This window comes from Montipora foliosa, chromosome 11, assembly GCF_036669935.1.
Source record: "Montipora foliosa isolate CH-2021 chromosome 11, ASM3666993v2, whole genome shotgun sequence".
Taxonomy (NCBI): Eukaryota; Metazoa; Cnidaria; class Anthozoa; order Scleractinia; family Acroporidae; genus Montipora; species Montipora foliosa.
Window position 1 is genome coordinate 22,962,795 of NC_090879.1, and position 24,715 is coordinate 22,987,509.

At 40.7% G+C, this 24,715-nt stretch overlaps 2 protein-coding genes across 3 annotated transcripts in view; one reads left to right on the forward strand and one right to left on the reverse strand.

The window, feature by feature from the left end:
- The first annotated feature begins 634 nt into the window (after positions 1-634).
- Positions 635-24,715, forward strand: part of LOC137976189 (nucleolar protein 10-like) — a 27,321-nt gene continuing 3,240 nt past the window's right edge. The window contains exons 1-5 of one of the 2 annotated variants that reach the window (XM_068823485.1): positions 635-786; positions 1,651-1,755; positions 2,472-2,680; positions 3,066-3,168; positions 4,586-5,002. In XM_068823485.1, the coding sequence (XP_068679586.1) occupies positions 745-786; positions 1,651-1,755; positions 2,472-2,680; positions 3,066-3,168; positions 4,586-4,723 (597 nt within the window). In that variant the 5' untranslated portion in view covers positions 635-744 and the 3' untranslated portion in view covers positions 4,724-5,002. Of the gene's footprint in view, positions 787-1,650; positions 1,756-2,471; positions 2,681-3,065; positions 3,169-4,585; positions 5,003-24,715 lie in introns of those variants that run through there. The other variant, XM_068823484.1, reaches the window with a different exon arrangement.
- On the reverse strand, positions 5,153-14,691 carry LOC137976183 (uncharacterized). The gene is made up of 8 exons (XM_068823476.1): positions 14,300-14,691; positions 14,004-14,052; positions 13,327-13,533; positions 12,769-13,038; positions 11,182-11,457; positions 8,926-9,198; positions 7,539-7,712; positions 5,153-6,646 (listed from the first exon to the last, which is right to left on the reverse strand). The coding sequence occupies exons 1-8, from the start codon at positions 14,651-14,653 to the stop codon at positions 6,264-6,266; spliced, it is 1,986 nt and encodes a 661-aa protein (XP_068679577.1). The 5' UTR covers positions 14,654-14,691; the 3' UTR covers positions 5,153-6,263.

Genomic DNA, 24,715 nt, shown 5'->3' on the forward strand with positions numbered 1-24,715 from the left:
TAGAAACTCCCGAAAGTAAACCGTAGCTTAGCCGAGAAGCTGATGGTAACGAAAAAGGATACCAAGAAGAAGACAGTAAATGTAAGTAACACTTTCTCGTGAAAACAGTGATGTCGAAATATCATTCATTGTCTTTTAATGTTATTTTGTGTGTGCGGTTTCGTCAACTACTCAGCTCAATGAGCCCTATCTTTTCCGAAAGGGACTCTTAAGACTAAAATATTCGTAATTGTCTCACTAGAGAGGAACAAATCATCAGAACGGCTTAGTCGTCTCAGCGGACAAAATCACGCGTGGGCCACGGTCAATCTTTTGATCGTGTAATTCGTCTTATTTTGACCGTGAGTTTGGTCGTCTATCGGGATTATTTTTCAAGGTCGATATGTTTTTTTGGGACCGGTTGCTCGAAGCTTGGTTAGCGCTAACCGTTGGTTAAGGGGTATTAAAACCCATAGGTTTCCATGGCATTTAACGTGGTTAGAGTTCAGTGCCCTTCCGCACTTTGCAGTGTAATTTCTTTGGTATTGCACTTGTAATGTACCCTGCGACAAGAGTTTCTTATCATTCCTGGATAAGTCGGAAAGATCATTCCTGAATTCTTCAATTTTGTTTATATTTCTTGCATTAGAACATCAAGGCAATCATTATCAACTCTGGCAATAGTTATTTCCTCTTTGTAAGCGGGCGTCTTGTTTTCAGACCACTGATGTCAGTAATCTGTTGGGAGATGACAGGTTCTCCGCCATGTTTACTAATCCAGACTTTCAGGTGGATGAAGCAAGCGAGGTGAGTCATGGGTCTATAATTATATAGCTGGTAGTTAATCCGCAATTGTCAGCATAGCTATTATTAAGGATTAATTTTGATAGTTTCAGATAGAGTTTCCCTTTAAAAACAGGCAAACTGTCCAATTTAGAAAACATAGGACAGTTTGTTTTAAGCCAATCAAATCCCAGAAAATACAATGGGTAATAGAAACTAGCCAATCAGCACAGAGCATAGCATCAGCGCTGTTGTCTCTGTTTGTAGTAGTTGACGTTGACGGCGTTTTGCCACGGAGATTTGCCAAATTTTTCCATTTCCCAGCACTTTTTCAGCGATATTACCGCAAATGAGAGATGTCCTACGTTGCCGGAAGAAGGGCTTGCCAACCTGAGAGGCAAAAACCAATACTAAAACAGCGTAACGAAGCGAGAAAGTTGGAAGCTATCCCTCGTCATGAGCTACATGCAGTTCTTTGCAGTTTTTTCGCTGAAATTGAATTATAAAAAAGGACGGTCACGAATACCAACCAGAAAGTTTGACTGTCATGCAGTGCTCGTTGGACCGTCATTTTAAAAACTGCGGCAGCACTCACTGATAAGAGCTGTTGAGTTACTATCACCCTGCCGTCGTGAAGATGATTTACTCAAACACTGACATTTACAACTAGAGAAACCTTTCGTCATAGCAGAACCTTGGCCGGCTTTGCGGTCATCAGCTTTCCTACTTTTCTATTTTACTGCGCGCGTCTTCATGCTGTCTCGAGTTCCGCGGAGAACACGAGACAGTTTTCAACGAATACAACAAACCGAATGGTGCACAGTTCGCATCTTCTTTTAAGGCCATTCTCCAGATGTAAAAGTAGCAAAAATGATGTGTATCTTACAGGAATACAAGCTGATTCGTCCAGTTGTGTCCAAACAAGACAAAGAGAGACAAAAACGATACAAAAAAGAAAAAGAGGGGTTACTTGAACAATTCGATGAAATTGAGGTAAGCCGCTTATTGCTTCATCAATCTCAGAATATTTATCACAATTGACGGACTCGTAGAAAAAGAATATGCGTAACGAATTAACAGTTTAGCAACTGCTTCATTTGCTTCTGCGACCGCGATCATGATAATCAGTTGATTCCAACGTCACAAGCACCTCATTTCTGTGGTTCATGTATCAGTGTAAGTAATCCGTTGTTTATTGTTTTGTTTTTGTGTATTTGCTGTGGCAGGTTAGTATAATTATATTAGCAGCTATAGAGCTGATGTGGGCCTGTGTAATTTTTGCACTTACACTCAAAGGCCAGCCCACAACACAGGAAACTACGTCCTCTACTCTTTTCGAGCAATGAGTGTTTTTTCTACGTCCCAAAGAACTATTTACGACTAAATATTGTGAGAACGGGGGCCTACCGAGAAGACTTAAAGGTCTTGATGGAACATTTAATAGACTACGAGAAGTCCCTCTTTCGCCGCTTATTTAGTCGCACGCGAGGAGAGGACAAGCAAGAAATTCGAATCCAGTTATCGCGCGACCGTCAGCGGTCGACTAACTAAGCGACGAAAGAGGGACTGCTCCTAGTCTAGTTATTTAAAGACCTTGTTCGTGTTGTCCGGCCGGGGTTCGAACCCGAGGCCTCCCGCACGAAAGTCGAGTGCACTCTCCACTGAGCCATCTGGTCGTCGGTCGTTTAGAGGTTTGATTTCTTGTGCAGGAACCCGAGGGCCGTCCGAGCGAGGAGGAATCAAGCAGCTCAGAAGATGAAAGGGAATGGCGCGAGGAACTGAAGAAACAGCGAAAGGAAGCCAGAAAGAACGAGGAGAGACCAGTGCTGAGCAAACCGAAATTTTACGAACTTAAATCAGGAGAGAACTTTACAACTGTGAAATCAGCGAAATCAACAGCAGCCTTGAAGGAAAAGAAGTTAGTTTCTGTTTTAACCATATTAATGTTAAGGGCGCATCTTGGTACTCGGCACCTCTCCAAAATAGGAATAAGGAAGTCAACTCCGATTTTTCTACCCTTTTGGGATTCCTTTATTTATTTTCAAAATGAACGGTATATTACATTGGACTTGATCGAAATGTTCAAAGTATGCCTTCGTTCGCGATAGTTTTGGCGTAAGTACTATTGGCTGAAAAATCGGATTGAACGCGATTACCATTCTGTTGTCGGAATTTCTGTTCTATGGAAAAACGAGATTTAAGTAATAGTGGTTTTTCAAATAATCAGGGAGGGGAGGGAGGCTTTGAAGCTTTGCGTCGTACCACGAATTGAACATCCACGCAATGTGTTTTCCTATTATTAGGGTATCTTTGGGCAAAAGACTGCAACTCGAAGAGAACTCTGGTATGGTAAGGCCGACAGGATCAATGTCAGGTGAAAAGGAGATTACTTTCCAAGTGAAAAAGGTAGGGAAAATGTTTGCAATCAACAAGAGAATCGTGAGACATATCATTGAATAGACCATTTCCGGGTTCATGTCTGCCTCCTCTTCAAAGCGAGTCTAAGTGCGAAGTTTTTCTTGTGAAAATTAGTTTTCTTTCATATGTAAAAAATAACGAATTACCATCACGAAAACTTCGCACTTAGACTCGCTTTCAAGAGGGGGCAGACATGAACTCAGAAATAGCCTATTAAGTGAAGTTCAATCATCCGGGTGAGTGTACAAGGCCTGTTTAGGATGACATTGACTGACATTTCGACAACCTGAGCGGAAGTCTTCTTCTGAGCCAAGGGACTCAGAAGATGACCTCCGCTCAGGTTCCACCGTTTTGGATGATACTTGACTCTGAAGTTGACTTCCGTTCAGCTTGTTGAAACGTCAGTAAAGACGACACTCGCCCGGGGAATCGTGCTTCACTTAATTACAACAAGAGAATGCAAGGAAACATTAAGTTTCGACGGAAGACAATAGCTCAGGAGGCTCGATCTACCTCGGAATACGGCCTATCAGTTAACGGTATTACTTTTTTTAGTACGGCTACCGCTAGATGTGTGTGTGTGTGTTTTTTTGCGGGAAAAATGACGTCATTGCGTTCCCTGCCCGATCGATGGTTTTGCATTTCACACAAGCGAGCAATCGCTCGCGCGGCTATTTGGTTGCAGGCCAATCAGAGGCGTTGCGGTCATGAGTTTCAATCTGATTGGCCATTATTTGGTTGGAGTTGTATTCTTATAAATTTAAATAATACCGTAACCTGATTGGCCCAGGCCAAATAAGAGAGACCGACTCTTTTGGACTCTAATGGATTTCTGGTTTCGTTGTATTATCGTCTTGATTTGATTTCTCATTCTCCATCTCAAGTTATTTATAGCGCTAAGTTTTCCGGAGCGCAAACAGCTATGGCCATAGGTTAGGAGAGGTTTTGACAATAGTTTATCCAATATAAACCAGGCTTTCGCAACTCTTTTTAAACATGAAAGGAAGATGACAAGCTAAGTGAAATTCATGCTCTCAGGAAGCGCTTAATTCCTTGGTACCCTCCCCCAACAACCCTGGACAAAACTCTTGGCACACTGTCATACAGCCCCCCTCCCCCCTTTCAATGTTGATTGGAATCCGGGAAACATTGAGAAATGCAGCAGTTTTTTTCAACAATGCATGGAGGAGGGAGGGGTAGGGGATAATGAGGGGAATTATTATAAAATATCAGGTAAACCTTTAATTGAAGCGATGTTTGCGCTCATTGTTAAAAGTGTCCCATGACATTTTGTCCAGGATTATATATCCGCCCCTGATAAAGCTTCGTCCAATATCGATCAAATGACGTTGGCTTTTTTAAAGAGCTGTGTTGTGTGATATCTATGAAATGCTTTTCTTTTCAGACTTACAAAGAAATGCAAAGGAACGAAGAGTTGCGCGCGCACGTCGAGGAACGAAGGAAGCTGCGTCGTTCAGCCCGAAGCATTTTGGGTAAAGAAAAACGAGCACCAGTTTTCTGGAGAGGAAAACGCGTCAGGTGATGCTGGCAAGCAAGATTTTCACGTGCCTGTCAAGTGCAATGGGGTAATTTCAGATCCGGAGCCGGTGGTGTTCAGATTTGCGCAAGTGTGAGACTCAAAGTTGGTTCTTCTTCTGGTCGCTTGCTAAACCAAGGAAGCTTCTTGGAGTCCACACCGTAGCAGCGCAGCATCCAAAGGGTGGCAATCTGCCGAGTTAAATCCTGTTGGATTGGCCGATTCGAAGTTTTATCCATCCATTTTCGAACCATCTCGCGGTTTTTCAAGAATCGAAACTCTGTTCCATGTTAGAGTTTACTGGTTCCATGGAGTCCAATACAAGAAACAGACAGCTTTGTAAAATACACTTTTGGTGGTCTATCACGTTGTGGTATGGGTTTCCTTCGCAGGAAACATAGATCGCTTAATTACAAAATGCCAAGCTGCGGTGTCTTTAAGTCTTCAGCAATGTAGCAGTTTATTAAGAATTAATTCGCTTTATGATGATTATCAAGAAATTTCTCGTCACTTTATTGACTAATCGAGACTGTGTTGTTCGAATCAGGGTTAGCGCTGATAGCGATTAATACCATGACAACCACACAACTGTTGGTATGCCTGGCAATGCTAGTCACCGTTGACAAACGTTTCTTTTGACGTTGAAATTTGTTAACTACTGGAACTAAAGAATGATAAACGTTGCTATTTGTCTTCTTCGACATCAACTTGTTTCCAGGAATATACACGCAGTAAATATATCACTCTGACCTTTTCTCCATTCCCCAGAGCATCGAAATCGTGTTTATTCCTTTTAAGATATAGTTAAAGTGCCTATCACCTTAACTCACTTTCCCGCTTTATTTATTCTCCGAAATCGTCCCTTTTGATTGAGATTTCACTAATTTAATTAATGGCTTTGAACGACGGGAAAAGTGGTCATACTTTGATCCATAACCGAGCAATGAAGGGGAATGGGTTGTATACCGGGTTGACGTCACAAATTAATTTGTATTGAGATAACCCTTTGAAAACAGCGATGAAAATTAATTTGTGACGTCAACACGGTATCGAACTCATTCGCCTTCATTGCTCGGTTGTTGATCAAAGTATGACCACTTTTCCCATCTTTCAAAGCCAATAAAAAAGTGAAATTTCAATCTAAAGGTTCTAAAAAGTGAATGGAGGTGATAGCCACTTCAATTCTATCGAAATTGGTCTATAGAGCGTTTCAACTCACGTGACCAGCAGCCATACTGGCTTCCTGAAACAAAAAGAAAGTATTTGCATAAAAATAGAATTCAATTCCCGGAGGATTATATTGGTACACCATCATGGTCGCCATTTCTTTGTCTGGGAACACCAACATGGCCGCCGTGACGTCATGTGAAACGCTCTGTACGTGGTTTGTAATCAACCTCTGGATGCAAAGAAAAATCCCTCTGGTAGAATGTACAAATGCTTGATGAAGCACAAAAGGTGACAATAAGAGATGTATTGGTAACGAGTGATTTGTCGGCGAAAGCGTAAAAAGTGCAGGTTTTGTCCCTGACAGAGTCAATACCATTCACCAATTGGTGCAATAACGAAGGCTACAACGTGGTGTGGGTTTCAGTTTGTAGACGTAGAATTTCCCACAGTTTCGGACCTTGATGTAAGTCGAGTACGGACACCTTGAACTTGATGTGTGCGCAAAACAAACTTTTCGATTGACAATGCCATCTGAAACGGTTGGATGACTTCCGGTTAACCACCCTCGATAACTGGTGTCACAGTAGCGGGTACTTCCACTGCCATAACCTGTGGCCATTGATGCAAAGAACAAAAACCTGTACCAGCCCTCTGTTAGACGATGGTCACACTTATAACCACTTGCGGAAAAATACGTGGCATAATATCTCGTTTGATCATCAATCGTCGTGTGACGAAGACATTCTGGTTTATCAGTACCTGAAAAATCAACGCAAATGCTGGGTTCGTATAAGCAATTCAATCTCTATTTTAATTATTTATCAGCGAATGGTTAATAAAAACCTGTGGAAAGCTTTTCCCCTTAATCATCATAATGAGATCGGTTACATTTTAATATATGCCAGTGGACAAAGCAGTGGATGTTGAAAGCCGATGCTACTTGTGCCGTATGGAGACAGATTGAGAATCGGGCTTTGATGGCGCATTGATATTCTTGCTAATGGCTAAAACTCGCTGGCTCTGAAAAGGTTTAAAATATTTAAATGCAGTGTAGTGAAACCAGAACCAGAAGTATTTACAGCGAAGCAAGGAATATTCGCTTTATTCATCTAGCTTGTATCAAATATCCCAGTTGTAAATGCTATAGTGGAAGTGCACTTAGCTATTAAGCTAGTTTACAGGTACCCACTTTTAAATAATCTGAAAGAAGCACTTCAAATTTAACAGAAACATGATTAAGAACTTCAACTGGCTGGTAGAGTTGAATCCGGGACAACGGGAACCGGAAATAACTCAAACTAGCGGTTAGAACGGCATTTGAACCAGGGGCATGCAAACCCAACGCCCTAACCACTGAACAACGCCGCCTCTTCCCAACCAACCAAACACACGTAAGTTCGTCAACCACTGTATAAGAAACTAAGGCGATTTAGGACGCTCTCCATTTGACAGAACTGACAAGCCAGACCGCGATTTGGAAGGACTAATTCTTCAACGCCTTCAAATTAACATACTTCGAGGATGATATATACAGTAACTCATCCAGAAGAATGCGAGGAATTATCATACAAGTATTCCTTCAAATATTGCAACTTATTTCTTGGTATTCACTGGAGAGAATAGAAGTTATTTTTGAGACTTAAACCCTCACATGTTGGCGGCATATCTCCGCTCCACTGTCCGCTGGGAAGACACTTCCTAACGGCTTGACCAAACATTGTATATCCTGGATGACAGAGATATCTGACGTATCCCCCTGACCAATGATTCGTGCTGCTAACAATTGCATTGTTTGGTTTGCCTGGATCGCCACAGTTGGGTAGAACTGAGAATAAAGATAAGGCATTGATCGTAATCAAACTTGAATAACTTGTAAGGATAATTTAATTTTTGTACAACCACTCTTTCTTCAAAGGATAAATTTATAGCCTGCTATGATTTTGGCAGGATTTATGTTGCATTCTTGCTTCAGCGACGTTTTCGCGTGGAAGGGGAGCGTTGCAGCAAGCATCCCGAGAAATTAAACAATTTAACGCTTTGACTTCCAGGAGTGATCAGAATGTAAATTCTCCTCAGAATTTCAATGAAAGGCCAGTCAGACCGGTATAGAGAATGAAGATAATTATCAGCTTGAGAGGAGTGATCTTGATATAACAACAAATTCTCATGACTACCCAACAAAGAAACCTATTATTTAGGAGAATGAACATTTCGATCTTGGAAATTACAGGTTATTAAATTAATTAACAATTTTCTTCCCTGAATACTACCCAATCACACGAGTCTTCCTTGAGGTTGGCAATTGATTGGTTGCACAAAAAAGAACTTGAATTAAACCTTATGCTCTTCAATATCAGTAAAATAAAAATTCATTTAATTTTATGGGAATTCAATAACATCTTAGGAAGTACATGTTCACGAATAAATGTTATTTTAATCATTCGTTGGTTCAATGGCGCAATGATGGTAATCCATCTTCAATAACATCATTATGGTGTCATTTTCTTTCCTGTAAAGTCTATTACGTGTTTGGAATAACAATAACATCAATAACACTGTCGTTTACATTTTTTGATAGTCATTTATGGCAAGTACATGTACACTTTAAACGCACAAAAATTTAATGCAGCATGCCGCGAAGAAGAAATAGAATTCCAAACAAAATCCGTAGAAGAATTGTCAAAGCCTCTGAGGATATTAGGGCAGACTACCTGTGAGTCGCGGGCACGTAGTGTGTGAATATGTACTTCCCAAGTTATGTAATTGTGTCTGCAACTCACAGCTATCTTCTGTGGGATCTTCAAGTCTTTGACGAGATGTTATTGAATTCCCGTAAAATAAAATGAATTTCGGTTAATGAAGGGCAAAGGGTGTTCTTGGTGGTGGTCGCACTCCTGGGGTCATTGTCGGAAGACACTCGCTGCTAAGCAACTAACTTACCATTCTTCTCACGAGCGCATTACACTCTTAAACCTAAAAAGTTGCAAGACGAAATGGTTGCAAAAGGTGCGAATTGATGAAAATTCGCTATAACTTACCAATCCTTGCAGCTGCAGTTATTGTGTCGCCGTATTCATTGCGAACAACACATGTGTATGTTGCCTGATCCGAGGGCTCAAACTGACTAATTTCATACTCGCTGGTCACTTGATCTGTGGTGATATTAGTGGTGGAATTTATAATGACGTTATCCTTGTACCACGTGATCTGCGGTAGGGGCAATCCTTTGGCAGAGCAGTTGACTCGTACAGAATCTCTAATGTTGGGTACTGTGATTAAAGTCGCCGGCTTAGAGGTGAAGACAGGAGATTCTAAGAAAATTAAAGGCAAAAGACTTTATAGTGGTCATACATGCCTCATAAGACTATATATAAAATTTGGCATAATATTCAGCAGGGAAAGGTTCCTGGGGAATGGCTTGGTTCAGAGTCTATAAATCTAAATTTAACCTAATTTCTTGAATGTTATTGGGAATAAGGAAAGGGAACCTTGGAATCACTTTTAACGCTCACTTTACTTTTAAGTTTTTCCCTCTGCATGGATATGCTCCAATGAACCCGCTTCATTTACATCCCTCGATAAGAACAGCTACAAATAATTCAAACCAAAACTATTCCGCAAGTAAGCTGCGCTCTTTACAGGTGCATGGAAGAGTCATGCACACTAAAGGAAGACATCCCGATTGGGATAGGAAAAAATAGATCTGATGAAAGGCATGGAAATAGCGGACCTTTACCATGGATGAGTATCGTTTTACAACCTGCCGACGGCAAATACCATGCAGCTCTTCAAAAGCCCAAATTTCGTTGCTGTATTGTAGACCTTTCTCGTTCTTTTTCAGCGGAAACTTAATTCATGTAACCGAGGTCTTGAAAACAAAATGCTTCATAACAGAAGCAGAATAAGGGTCCCGCCAAATTATGGCCAATCAGATTGGCCCTGATGACCACAACGCGTATGATTGATTGGTCTGCAATCTAGTTTATGCACGAGGGATTGCTCTTGCTTTAATGCAAAGTCATGAACCGTGCAAAGAACACAATACCGTCACGCTTTGTTCACGCAAAAATCTAGAAGTAGCTGTCCTAAAGGCCGGGACACACTAGGCGACAAGTCGCAGCGACATGTCTCTGCGACAAGTCGCTCCGTGTGTACTACTTGCAAAACAAGTAGGAATGTGAACTAGTTTTCTAATTCAATATGGCAGACCATATGACGCTCTCTCATTGGTTCATTTATATTTTGTCGCAGCGACTTGTTGCCGGAAGTGTACATACGATGCGACAACGCTGCTTCCGCTAATTTTGTTGCTGCGATAAGTCGCACAAATTCAAACTGGTTTGAATTCGTGCGACTGATCGCGGCGACAAAATTCTGCCGCAGCGACACTGATTTTCATGAAATTAACCGTGTCACACAATGCGAATTGTTGCGGCGACTTGTCCCCGCGACGTGTCGCAGCGACTTATCGCCTAGTGTACCGTGTGTACACTTCCGGCAACAAGTCGCTGCGACAAAATATAAATGAACCAATGAGAGAGCGTCATATGGTCAGCCATATTGAATTAGAAAACTAGTTCACATTCCCCTTCATACGAGATCACTGCATGCGCACCGAACAGGCGTCGTGTCGCAGCAACGACTTGTTTTGCAAGAAGTACACACGGAGGAACTTGTCGCAGAGAGCTGTCGCTGCGACTGGTCGCCTAGTGTGTCCCGGCCTTAAAAGTAGATAATAGGGAGCTTTAGCCACGACAACGGCGACGGCAACGAGAACGTCACACATTTGCATATTTGGTGAGCAAAAGCAATTGCTTTGCAAGCCCTGCACGTACATCTTTTCATTTCTGTCTATTTCTTTGCCGTCGTCAGCAAAGCAAGAACGTTAAATGACCAAATCTTGAGGTTTTAGGGAGAACGTCAGCGCTTGAGGATAAATTCTCCCCAAAACTATTGCCGTTCATGCTAGTTTCGTTCTTGAGGGTTTGTCACACCTTTGCCACGTTAAAATCCTTGGAACAGTCGCAAAGCGATTACAATGACGCGAATTCACGTTTAATGGCGACGTTCTCGTTGCCGTTGCCGTTGCCGTTGCCGTCGTCGTTGCAAAAGCTCCCTAATATAAAAGACTGATGAGCCGCCGTCCATCGATCGTAGAGAGAGGCTTCTGGGTTATTGACTTTTCTGTTCATAACTATTTTAATCATATTTCCATGCTGCTTTGGCCCTTCAATGCCCTTCAATACCAAGCAATTGCCTTCAAAAGACTGCCATTTCAGTGTTCAGTTACTCACCAATTGGTTTCGCTTTAAGGAAAGTTCCGTGAATAATCATCCCATATTTGTTTGTTGCTGTACATATATAGATTCCACCATCACCGACCGCCGTGCTGGTGATTAAAAGACTGTCTTTACTGGTCACAGTTCGGTTATGAGGTAATGGTGTTGCTGGTGATCTGGCCCAGTTCACCTCAGGGGTTGGGTTACCAAGAACTTTACATTGCAGCTTCGTCTCTTTGCCCAAATAACCAATGACTTGACCCGGTGGAGACTTGGGAAACCGTGGGGCACCTACAGACGAGGAAAGCGCAAAATTGGTGACTATCATAATGAAAAACGGTTAATTTCAGATTGTTTCTTGTCATGAAGATGGCAGACTGAGAGCCTAATTCGTCGAAAACATACAAGAATCGATTTCGTCAGACATTTTAAAGGAGAGATTAACGACAAAAGTGACATGTTTCGATGATTTCATGTCATCATTCCCAACATCATCTTGTATTATATGGCTCGAGCTTTTTTGTTGCCGATATAACGAGCGGTTTGATTGGCTGAATGTAAGTGCAAGGATTTTATGACCCTAATGCCCACAAACCTGTTAGGAATCAGGTAAATGGAGGACAAAAACCAAAGGAAATTTTATGCAGGACCAATTGGCGCTTCCCTGTATTTTTTGACATTTGTTTGTCCCTTGATTCTTTAGAATGTCGACAACATTTACCAAACCAAATTGCAATCATTTGTCTCGAATATAAATAATCTGACAGAGTATGCGTCAGTGCGATTTCAAACAAGAAATTAACTGATGAGCGTTCGCATTACCCGAATATTAAGTGATCGCTTCCGCTTAAACCAACAATGATGCCAGGCCTGCTACTGTGAAGCAAATCACTAAAGATTGATAAACCTTGAATGTTCCGTCTTTTCAGGAACATCTCAAACCTAGGCCTTCAACTGTATTACCCGAGCGATAGGCCTCAGTTTGAGATTTTCCTGTTAAGACCTCACTCTCAGTAAATCAATAGTTAAATTAAATGCAGTACAGGGAATCAAATCCACTATCCATTCATGACATCAATTCTTATAAAAGGCAAAAAAGAAAAAAAAAAAAAAGAAAAAAAAAAAAAAGGAAAATAACGTTTCGACTCTATCCTGACGGTCGTTATTGAGTGAAAAAAATTATACAAGAAAAATTCTATAAATACTACAATGAACAGTACTTAAAACAACCGATTGTTTAGTATTATGAATGGTCTTTATAAAGAAAATTAAGTCTAATCTGAATATAAAAACGGACTCTGAAATTGCTAAGTTTTCTTTTAGTTGGCCATTTGATTAGCTACTATTGTTTTCAGTAACCAAACATTTATTCTTGAATAGTTTTTAACTCGATAATGACGCTAAGATAGCGTGGAGATGTCATGTTGTTTTTGAGGTTTTTAACGATATAATTTTAATTTTTTTTTTATCAAATGTACTGTAGTAATTTTCGATGGTCAAATGTATGCCAAAGACACTTCTTCTACGAACAAAAACTGAAATTTGATATTGTTTCCCGTTCATTCCTTGTCTAACGGCATAAATGAATACAAACCGGCTCACCTAAAACAACAAGGTCTACTTTTGTTTCTTGGATACCAAACAAATTTTCAGCTCGGCACGTGATCATTCCCTGATCTTCGAAGCGGACGCCCCTAATCTTGAAGATTTTATCAGTAATGTTAAATCGGCTTTTATCCCCGTAGTCTCTCCCATGCACTGACCACGTGATCTTTGGAGCTGGATTACCGGACACAGAAATTTCCAGCGACAGATTTTTCCCTTCTCTTACAGAGACGAGAGATGGAGTCTTTGTCACAAATCGAGGAGGACCTGTTGGTATAACAGATATTTTAACAGACCGTAAAGTGTAAGCTTGATATGTTTTGAAGAAATACAGTGTTTTCGATCATGTGACCAGAAGCCATATTTGCATTCTAAAAGAAAAGGAAGAATTTTGATAAAAATGGAGTTCAATTCCAAAAAAAGAATATTTCACTCCTCCAACATGGTCCCGTGACGTCACATGAACTCACAGCAGACTGTGCAAAAACTCTAAATTGGCGTAAAGTATGGAGCTACTAAGAAAGAGATAATTATTAGTTCACAATGTTTACTCACCAAAGTTTGTTACCATCATTTTCTTGACCAAATTTTCAATAAACGTTTCATTGGCACTTGTTCCTGGAATCCCTGGTTTACCTGTTTTTCCATCAGTGCCTTTGTGACCACGACGACCACGTGAACCTGGTAGTCCTGTGCTACCTTGGGGACCTGGTTTTCCTGCTGGACCCGGTGAACCTGGCCCTCCGCGAGGGCCTCGGGGACCTTATGAAAGAAGAAGAAACAATTCTGACATAGCTTCCGTTTACATTCCTTACATCGACTCCCGCATCAATGGGTGCTCAGTTGCATCGCAGGTAAGGTAACGTTGCAGAAACAATGAAGTAAAATCTTATTTGTCCAAGGACAACACCAAGAAATTCAAACATACTAAGAGTGCACACCATATAACTGTTTTTTCTCTTCCAAAAATTTTACCGTGCGCGTTTTGATGGTGCAAAGACAGATTTTTATTGTACGCGAATTGAAAAGAAATTCTCCCAGCCAACACAGCCCTTTTAATTTCCGGATTTAGCCGCTTAACTCCGAATCGGTCATTGTTTCAAATGTACGAAAAAACAAGCACCAAAGGCATTGCTATTTATGCGGCGACACAAAGACTCTTGGCTGGCTTCTTTTGAGAAAAAAAAAAATTTTGGAATTTCACCAAAAAAAGCTGATATCATTTTACCAACCTCTCATGCAGACAAGTTTCCCACTTCCGTTGATAGCGATGTCGGTGACCTTCAATCAGAACAGTAGAATTACGTTGAAAGAACATAAACAATGATAAACAATACGAAACAGGAATACCGATAAACAGATGTACGGCGAAATAAAACCAAGTTATTTCTTAGTGCCCGTATAATAATGCTCAGGAGAAAATAAACATACTACAAGTGGCGAATCACTTTTAAGTTAGAAAGGATTTCTCTGGCGTTACTGATGTGGGGACTTGGATGGAATCCATCAATAAGGAATTCGTACATACCTGCAGATTGTTGAGTAAATTCTTGACGCACTCTGCACGGCGAATCGCGTCTTTAGAGCCTGATTTAGGATCTTTCCTGACAGTCCGACGGTATCGTTCATTTCTATAGAATTTCGCTGCGGTGGACTTCGAAGTTGGCGATGGAACCGTAGTTACGCCATAACTCGTTCCTGCGAGCGATATCTCCTGGCGAATTGAAAAAAGTTCTTTCTCCAAATGAAAAACTTTGGTCGAGAGCTCGTTATCCGGGAAATAAACTTTATACGATAGGAAAGTAATGGAAACGATTGAAAAAACAAGATGAAGCACCACAACTAAAGTGAGATGACTTGAATGAACGGGAGATGCCGCCATTACGTTGACTTAAGTATCGCTGTATTTGATTTGATCCGATTAAACCTTCACTGCACCAAACAAGCTAAGGGTTTCGTTTTCACCAACGCCAATCACATTCACATTCAGCGTTGTGATTGGGTACTTCCAATGGACTTTGTTGGTTTCTACTGCGATTGTCTGCAAACTGATTGACGTCGTTGAAAAACAAAATCGTAGATTAATGAGTTATGAAGGCGCACAATAATTAGATTCAGAAGTGAATCTCAAATTTCGTGCGAAGATTCCAAACACCAGGGTAATTAAAATTCTTGCGATTGAATCTTCACATTGTTAATAGCTTTTAGCGTTAGTGAAGCTTGTATTCAAACGGGAAACCCGGAACCCGGAACCCGGAAAACCTGGCTTTCATTTTATGCAACACAGTAGTCTACAAGGAATTCCACTTTATGTATTCACCCGGAGGAGGATTAGGGAAAGGGGGGGGGGGGGGGGGAGTACTCCCTTATATGAGTATGTAGGTATGTGTGGTGTTTTAGCCGATTTGGTCTGAAATAGGGTATCGATTTTGACCATTTTGGTCCGAAATAGGGTATAGTTTGTTCACTCATAGTCTTGAATTGGGTATGTTTTTAAAAAGAAGCTTCGAATTCTTCTTCATCATTAGGCGATAAGACCATCAACACAGCCCTTCTCAAATTATTAAGCCAACCGTGTAAAAGCTGAAATAATGTCTGAAAATAGGTCTGAAATAGGATGGCAAAAATCGTAGACTTTGGTCTGAATTAGGGTAAGGGTTTTAGCAAGGGGGCTGCACACTCCCACCCCATTTTTCTTGGAGTACACCTCCCCCCAGTTGGATTCCTTGAGCTTCAGCCAAGAGTTCTTCATGAGATTAAATTTACTTCATTGTTCTCTCGAGATATAGGAGAAGGTAGGGAGAAGGGCAAGCAGGGATAAGACTGTATGAAGGCTAGTAAATAATATAATCCAAAATTTTGTGTTTTCTTACAGTTGGTACGGTGATATTCATTCACCTTGCATCTTTTAACTGTTGGCTTGTCAAAATTGAATCTGGTGGACTAATCGATATCTATGAAAACCTTTAAAAATTCTTGCACTGCTCCAATAAGTTGTATTTATTAGACTACATGTATCAAATACGATTGTCATGCCATTGTTAATTTAGCTGGCCGATTTTTAGATTGAAAGAGATTCTAAAGTGAATTTTGCTTACCTCCATTTTCTTCTTTTGATTCGTCCTTATTCTAAAATTACTGAAAAGCGCTCTATCTTATAAATTTCTTTGTAGGATAACTCACTAAAGAAAGAGGGCATTTTGCGAATGCAGAACACCCCAGAAAGTGGAGAATCCCTATCCCACTCTTAACCCCCAATTTGAAATCAATCTCCAATTTGAGGCCTTTCATAAAAAGCTCTGATAACGAGCCAATTATTAGCCATCAAAAACTGATAAATTCTTTGGTGGCAAACTCGCTAATAATAGCGGACATTTTTTGTAAACCTTCAAATTTTGAAAGCATCAATGCTCAGAGCGCATTCAAATTTTCAGAGATAGTTCATTATACAGTGCACTTTCAACATTAAGTCCCTCATTGTCGGCTGACTGATTATAAAACGATAGTGCTTAATGAGGCAAAGATTCCCCTATTTCCCCATCGGCGCCTACCCTCTTCCCGGAGTCCCTTTGGGCTGCTCAGTGTTCGGAGGCTGGCATAGGAGAACTCTCGGCGTCAGCCAATCAGCATTCAGTAATTTCTTCGCGTATGTGATGACATATACAATGCCTAAAAAGTGCAGGTTGTGTCCCTGACAGAGTCAATACCATTCACCGATCGGTGCAATAATTAAGGTAACAATTTAGTGTGAGTTTCAGTTTTTAGACGTAAAATTCCCCACAGTTTCGGACCTTGATGTACGTCGAGTAAGACACCTTGAACTTGATGAGTGAGTAAAACAAACTTTGCGATTGACAATCCCATCTGAAACGGATGGATGACTTTCGGTTAACCACCCTCGATAATTGGTGTCACAGTGGCGCGAACTTCCAGATCGGTAAGTTGTGGCCATTACTGTACCAATTAAGAACTTGTACCAGCCCCTTGTCAGGCGATGGTCACACTTGTAAACATTTGAACCATAAATGTTGAAATAATAATATCTCGTTGGATCATCAATCGTCAGGTGACGAACACATTCTGGTTTATCAGTACCTGCACTGATCAACACAAGGCGGGTTCATACAAACTATTCAATCTCTATTTTAATTACTTAGATTTTTGTGGAGGATAATGTAGAATTGTACATGGTAAACCTTTCGTTCCCTTGTAATTGTACTGCGCCTTTCTTAACTAGAAACTCCCGAAAGTAAACCGTAGCTTAGCCGAGAAGCTGATGGTAGCGAAAAAGGATACCAAGAAGAAGACAGTAAATGTAAGTAACATTTTCTCGTGAAAACAGTGATGTTGAAATATCATTCATTGTCTTTTAATGTTATTTTGTGTGTGCGGTTTCGTCAACTACTCAGCTCAATGAGCCCTATTTTTTCCGAAAGGGACTCGTAAGACTAAAATATTCGTAATTGTTTCACTAGAGAGGAACAAATCATCTGAACGGCGTAGTCGTCTCAGCGGACAAAATCATGCGGGGGCCACGGCCAAACTCTTATTTTGACCGCGAGTTTGGTCGTCTATCAAGATTATTTTTCAAGGTCGATTTGTTTTTTTGGGACCGGTTGCTCGAAGCCTAGTTAGCGCTAACCATTAGTTAAGGGGTATTAAAACCTATAGGTTTCCATGGCATTGAACGCGGTTAGCGCTAACCGTTACACCACAAGAAAAAGTGCCGGTTGCATTTTAAAGAGAATTGAACTAGCTTAGAGAGAGTTGTGGTTCATGATGGAACATCTCAATAGCTGAGGAAATTAGTTTTGCTGTTATAAGAACTTTCATTTTGTCCGTTTTGATATGAATTTACAACCGTACGACAAGCATCAGGTAAATTGTCCGTCTAGAATTTACATTAGACGAGCAAATCTTCCGTTAATTTGTTATTCGATTCAAGCTGCTAGTGTGAATCGGCGATTGTCGTTAATTGTTGCTTTGGCGAGTAGGTCCTTTGCAGATTTCACTAGCAGAGTGCAATGCCCTTCCGCAACTTGGAGTGTAATTTTTTTGGTATTGCACTTGTAATGTACCCTACGACAAGAGGCTCTTATCACTCCTGGATAAGTCGGAAAGATCATTCCGGAATTCTTTAATTTTGTTTATATTTCTTGAATTAGAACATCAAGGCAATCATTATCAACCCTGGCAATAGTTATTTCCTCTTCAAAAGTGGACGTCTTTTTTTCAGACCACTGACGTCAGTAATCCGTTGGGAGATGACAGGTTCTCCGCCATGTTTACTAATCCAGACTTTCAGGTGGATGAAGCAAGCGAGGTGAGTTGTGGGTCTAATTATATAGCTGGTAGTTAATCTGCAATTGTCAGCATAGCTATTATTCTTTAATTCTTTAAAATGTCCAATTAAGGATTAATTTGGATAGTTTCAGATAGGGTTTTCCTTTAAAAACAGGCAAACTGTATTTAGAAAATATAGGACATTTTGTCTTAAGCCAATCAAATCCCAGAAAATACAATAGGTAATAGAAACTAGCCAATCAGCACAAAGCATACATCGGCGTTGTTTTCTCTGTTTGTAGTAGTTGACAATGGCGGAGTTTTGCCACGGAGATTTGCCAAATTTTTCCATTTCTCAGGACTTTCTCAGCGATCTTACCGCAAATGTGAGATCGCCTACGTTGCCGGAAGAAGAGCTTGCCAACCTGAGAGGCAAAAACCAAAACTAAAACAGCGTAACGAAGCGAGAAAGTTGGAAGCTATCCCCCGTCATGAGCTACATGCAGTTTTTTGCCGTTTTTTCGCTGAAATTATAAAAAAGGACGGTCAAGAATACCAACCAGAAAGTTTGACTGTCATGCAGTGCTCGTTGGACCGTCATTTTAAAAAACTGTGGCAGAAGCTACAGTATTTTGCGAAATGGTGAATTTGTAAATTCAAGGTAACAACTTGAAGCGAGTGCAGGGTTACGGTGTGAGAGAAAAGGAGGAAGACAATTTATATAAGGAAGTCATAATCTTAACTTTCCCAACACTGCATGGTTGAAAACCCCAAAAAGCAGGGGAAGACTAGTTGAAAATCACCAGCGACGAATTGTTGCAGTGATCGGAACGGAACGAGGTTAGAACCCGGGCGAATGCAAGTGCAGCATCCTAATTTGGTTATTTCCCGCGTTTTCCAAGTCTTTCAGTGTTTCATTAGCATTTCTTATTTCTTTTGTTTAATCTTTTGGAATGGTTTTAGTAGCAAGCCATGATTTTCATTGTACCTCACGAGAGTTACTACATGAACCCTCCGTCGCACTCACTGATAAGAGCTGTTGAGCTACTTTCACCTTGCCGTCGTGAAGATGATTTATTAAAACACTGACATTTACAACTGGAGAAACCTTTCGTCATAGCAGAACCTTGGCCGGTTTTGCGGTCATCAGCTTTCCTACTTTTCTATTTTACTGCGCGCGTCTTCATGCTGTCTCGAGTTCCGCGGAGAACACAAGACAGTTTTCAACGAATACAACAAACCGAATGGTGCACAGTTCGCTTCTTCTTTTAAGGCCATTCTCCAGATGTAAAAGTAGCAAAAATGATGTGTATCAAGCTGATTCGTCCAGTTGTGTCCAAACAAGACAAAGAGAGACAAAAACGACACAAAAAAGAAAAAGAGGGGTTACTTGAACAATTCGATGAAATTGAGGTAAGCCGCTTATTGCTTCATCTATCTCAGAATATTTATCAGAATTGACGGACTCGTAGAAAAAGAATATGCATAACGAGTTAACAGTTTAGCAACTGCTTCATTTGCTTCTGCGACCGCGATCATGATAATCAGTTGATTCCAACGTCACAAGCACCTCATTTCTGTGGTTTATGTATTAGTGTAAGTAATCCGTTGTTTATTGTTTTGTTTTTGTGTATTTGCTGAGGCAGGTTAGTATAATTATATTAGCAGCTACAGAGCTGATGTGGGCCTGTGTAATTTTTGCACTTACACTCAAAGGCCAGCCCACAACAAAGGAAACTACGTCCCCTACTCTTTTCGAGCAATGAGTGCTTTTTTTACCTACCAAAGAACTATTTACGACTAAATATTGTGAGAAGGGGCCTACCGAGAAGACTTAAAAGTCTTGATGGAACATTTAATAGGCTACGAGAAGTCCCTCTTTCGCCGCTTATTTAGTCGCACGCGAGGAGAGGACAAGCAAGAAATTCGAATCCAGATATCGCGCGACCGTCAGCGGTCGACTAACTAAGAGACGAAAGAGGGACTGCTCCTAGGCTAGTTATTTAAAGACCTAGCCTTGTTCGTGTTGTCCGGCCGGGGTTCGAACCCGAGGCCTCGCGCACGAAAGTCGAGTGCACTCTCGATAATTTTGGCGCAAGCACTATTGGCTGGAAAATCGGATTGAACGCGATTACCATTCTGTTGTCGGAATTTCTGTTCTATGCAAAAACGAGATTTAACTAATAGTGGTTTTTCAAATAATCAGGGAGGGGAGGGAGGCTTTGAAGCTTTGCGTCGTACCACAAATTGAACATCCACGCAATGTGTTTTCCTATTATTAGGGTATCTTTGGGCAAAAGACTAAAACTAGAAGAGAACTCGGGTATGGTAAGGCCGACAGGATCAATGTCAGGTGAAAAGGAGATTACTTTCTAAGTGAAAAAGGTAGGGAAAATGTTTGCAATCAACAGGAGAATCGTGAGACATATCATTGAATAGACCATTTCCGGGTTCATGTCTGCCTCCTCTTCAAAGCGAGTCTAAGTGCGAAGTTTTTCTTGTGAAAATTAGTTTTCTTTCATATGTAAAAAATAACTAATTACCATCACGAAAACTTCGCACTTAGACGCGCTTTGAAGAGGGGGCAGACATGAACTCAGAAATAGCCTATTAAGTGAAGTTCAATCATCCGGGTGAGTGTACAAGGCCTGTTTAGGATGACATTGACTGACATTTCGACAACGTGAGCCAAGGGACTCAGAAGATGACCTCCGCTCAGGTTCCACCGTTTTGGATGATACTTGATTCTGAAGTTGACTTCCGTTCAGCTCGTTGAAACGTCAGCCAAGACGATACTCGCCGGGGAATCGTGCTTCACTTAATTACAACAAGAGAATGCAAGGAAACATTAAGTTTCGACGGGAGGAGACTGGGACGAGTAATGGCGGCATAAAGACGTACGTTGCTGTCGCCCGCCCATTTTTCTGCCCTATTTTGGCAAATGGCCGTTTATTTTGGTCAATTTCTCAGCAAAAGAAAAACCAGATCTTCAGCTTCCTCCGACGAGTCAAGTCTTTCGCCGGAAATAAAAAAAACCAAGCAGTACTCCTCGCCAACGCACCACGAAGACGAAATAATGACAGCTCTCAGTATGACACAAGATGTTGGTGCAACTCTGCAAGCAATCCTAGCAAAACTGGAAAAGCTTGATTCAATAGAATCAGCCGTGAAGAAGATTGAAGCCAATCTCGAGAACTTAGAGAAACGAACCCAAAGGCTAGAAGATCCCCAAACAACAACGAATAAAGATATTGACGACCTAAAAGAAGGAATCAACTTTACCGGACAACAACTGAAGGAAAAGACAGAAGCTGCGGAGAAAGCGCATCGACTCTACGAAACTCAATTAGCAGAGCTGACGACAAAATGCCAGAAAACTGAGGTTCTGCTAGAGGAGGTCCACACTAAAAATCTTTACTTAGAAGCCTACTCTCGCCGGGAGAATATTAAATTCACCAACATAGTAGAATCGACAGAAATAGGCGGCCGCTCTGGTGAAAACACCGAAGAAGTTCTTCGAAATTTTTTGGAACGGGATCTCGGTTACAGGGATGCAAGGAGCGTAGAAATCCAGCGAGTACATCGGATCGGTAAAAGCAAAGATGGAAATCCGCGTCCTATTCTAGCCCGTTTCCTCAGGTACAAAGACTGTGAGCAGATCTTTAAACTTGGTCACCGACTTAAAGGCACCAACTTCCAAATGTTCCGAGACCTTCCCAGGGATATCATTACCCGAAGAAAAGTACAGATGGATGCTTTTAAAGATGCCAGACGAAATGGAGTTGCTGCCTCCTTCAGCCAGTCGCAACCAGACAAACTGTATATTAAAGGTAAATTGTGGCCCGTCGGGCAAAAATTTACTGTCTAACCCACATAAAATAACTTTGTTCAGATTGACCTGCAAATTTCTTCAAAGGTTTCGCAGTTTCTTTTTTTTTTTATTGCCAATATGCGTTTAACTAATTAGAGGCGGTCGACAGCTTAAATAGTCTAACAGAGCTACAGGCTTTTTCTCTTGTTTACTGTAGCAAGATGCCTAATTTCTCAACCAAAAGTCTTTTAGTAATTTTATTCAATTTGTGTGTGTTTTCGTTGTACTGTCTCCAGGGCATAGCAATCTATCTCATCAACAATAGCTTGAAGGCATGTGGTCATTTAGATATCTTTTATTGTGAAAATGCAAAACCGTCAACTCCGTTTCTTTCATCACTCACAATACAACAGATTTGAAAATAGTTTCCCTTAATGTCAGGGGATTGGGAAACAATGCCAAAAGAAAAGAGGTGTTTAACTGGCTGAGAGTAAAAAAGAAATCTATTTATATGCTGCAAGAGGTCCATTGTTCTCAAGATACTACTGATAAATGGACTTGTGAGTGGGGATATAAAGCGCTCTTCAGCTGCTGCAGCAGCAACAAAGCAGGGGTTGGTATTCTTTTCAACAATAACTTCAATTGTCAGATCCACAAGGTTTTCTCGGATCCGAATGGTCGCTTTTTAATATGTGATATCGTTGCTGATAACAAGCGTCTGACTGTGGCTAACATCTACGCTCCGAATGAAGACGATCCAAACTTCTTTCAGGTTTTCTTCGATCATTTATCAAATTTTAAATGTGAGGAAATTATAATTGGTGGGGACTTTAACTTAGTTCTTGAAGTTGAAAAGGATAAGAGGGGTGGCCTTGCCAGAACACACAAGAATGCCTTAAAAGTGATTCAAGACTTCTCTGAAAATCTTGGTTTGATTGATATTTGGAGACTTTTCAACCCGGAGACCAAGAGATATACTTGGCGACAAAACCAACCAGTCATACACTGTCGACTTGATTTTTTTCTAGTCAGTGAATCATCCTTATGTGATGTGACCCATGCAGATATTCTTCCTGGCTTCAAAACGGATCATTCGATGATTACTCTTAATGTAGCTTTACACTCGAACCCTAGAGGCAAAGGTTTTTGGAAATTGAACACGTCTCTTCTAAGCGAAATGAGATATGTCCAAGAAATTAAAACAGTAATTGAAAACACCGTGAACCAATACAAAGAAGACATCTCGGTGAACCCAGCCCTACTCTGGGAGATGATCAAATTAAAGGTGCGAGAGAAATCAATATCCTATGCTGCATACAAAAACGTGACAACAAGAAAACGCGAAGAAATGTTGGAACGCGAAATCGCTTTTTTAGAGAAACATATAGACAATTCAAGCAATGGTAACCCCTCATACCATATTGTTGCAGAAAGAATTTTTACCTTAAAGAAAGAATTGGAAAACATCTTTGAGTATCGGACCAAAGGTGCAATTATTAGGTCAAAGTCGCAATGGTACAACGAGGGCGAAAGGAACTCTGCATACTTTCTAAATCTTGAAAAAAGGCACTGTAAACAAGGAACAATTAGTCAATTAAAAATTAATGACACTGATTTCGTCACCACAGATAGAGATATCTTATCTGAATGTACCGCTTTCTACAAAAACCTTTATACGTCAAAAAAACCCGACAGCTTCCAGTCTACATTCTTCTCTGAAGTGAACTCCACTTCTTTGTCGAATGAAGAACAAATTTTATGTGAAGGCCCCTTAACTCAAACGGAATGTCTCGAAGCCCTGAAGAAGATGGAGTCCGACAAAACGCCAGGAACAGATGGACTTCCTGCCGAATTTTATAAAGTTTTTTGGAAAGACATTTCTCCTTTTTTAATTTCGGCACTCAACTATGCTTTAGACTCCGGCTGCCTTTCAGTGACGCAAAGACGAGGGGTGATTAAACTAATTCCAAAAAAAGATGCGGAACTGTACTTCATCAAAAATTGGAGACCTATTACCCTTTTGAATACTGACTACAAAATCGCAGCAAAATCTATTGCAAACCGAATTAAACTAGTACTTCCAAACCTTATCAATCATGATCAAACAGGATTCTTGAAAGACAGATTCATAGGCGAAAATATCAGACTTATCGACTCTATTATCCAATACGCCACAGAAAAGAATATCCCGGGCCTATTACTTTTTATTGACTTTGAAAAGGCATTTGATTCTCTCGAATGGTCCTTCATACATGACACACTAAGTTTCTACGGATTTGGTGCTTCATTGATTAACTGGGTGAAAACCCTGTATAGTAATACTGAAAGCTGTATTCTGAATAATGGATGGGCAAGTAATTTTTTTGAGATTCAACGAGGTGTTAGGCAAGGCTGCCCGCTCTCACCTTATTTATTTATCCTATCAGCAGAGGTGCTTGCCATGGCAATTAGAAAAAATACTAATATAAAGGGAATCTCTGTAAATAATGTGGAAATTAAGTTAAGTCAGTATGCCGATGACACAACACTGATATTAGACGGGTCACGCGAATCTCTTTTTTCATCCCTCGCAATGCTTGACGATTTCAGCAAAGTCTCTGGCCTCAGACTCAATGATAAGAAAACTGAAGCTCTATGGATCGGCGCAAGTGTTGGAAATGATAAAATTTTGTTATCAGGAAAAGAACTCAAATGGCCAAAAGACAAGGTTAAATCCCTAGGTCTATGGATTTCAACAGATCCCGAACTATCTGCCTCCTTAAACTACAATGAGAAACTCGAAAAAGTTAAAGAAATCCTGAGATGCTGGAAATACCGCCGACTCACATTGCTAGGGAAAATCACTGTTAT

Excerpts from the sequence above, each read along its gene's own strand:
- LOC137976183 (XM_068823476.1), bottom strand. The coding sequence starts at position 14,653 with ATGGCGGCATCTCCCGTTCATTCAAGTCATCTCACTTTAGTTGTGGTG. Across the intron at positions 14,053-14,299 it reads ATTTACTCAACAATCTGCAG|GTCACCGACATCGCTATCAA; the intron begins GTATGTACGAAT and ends TTCTGATTGAAG. Across the intron at positions 7,713-8,925 it reads AACTGCAGCTGCAAGGATTG|TTCTACCCAACTGTGGCGAT; the intron begins GTAAGTTATAGC and ends CTTTATTCTCAG.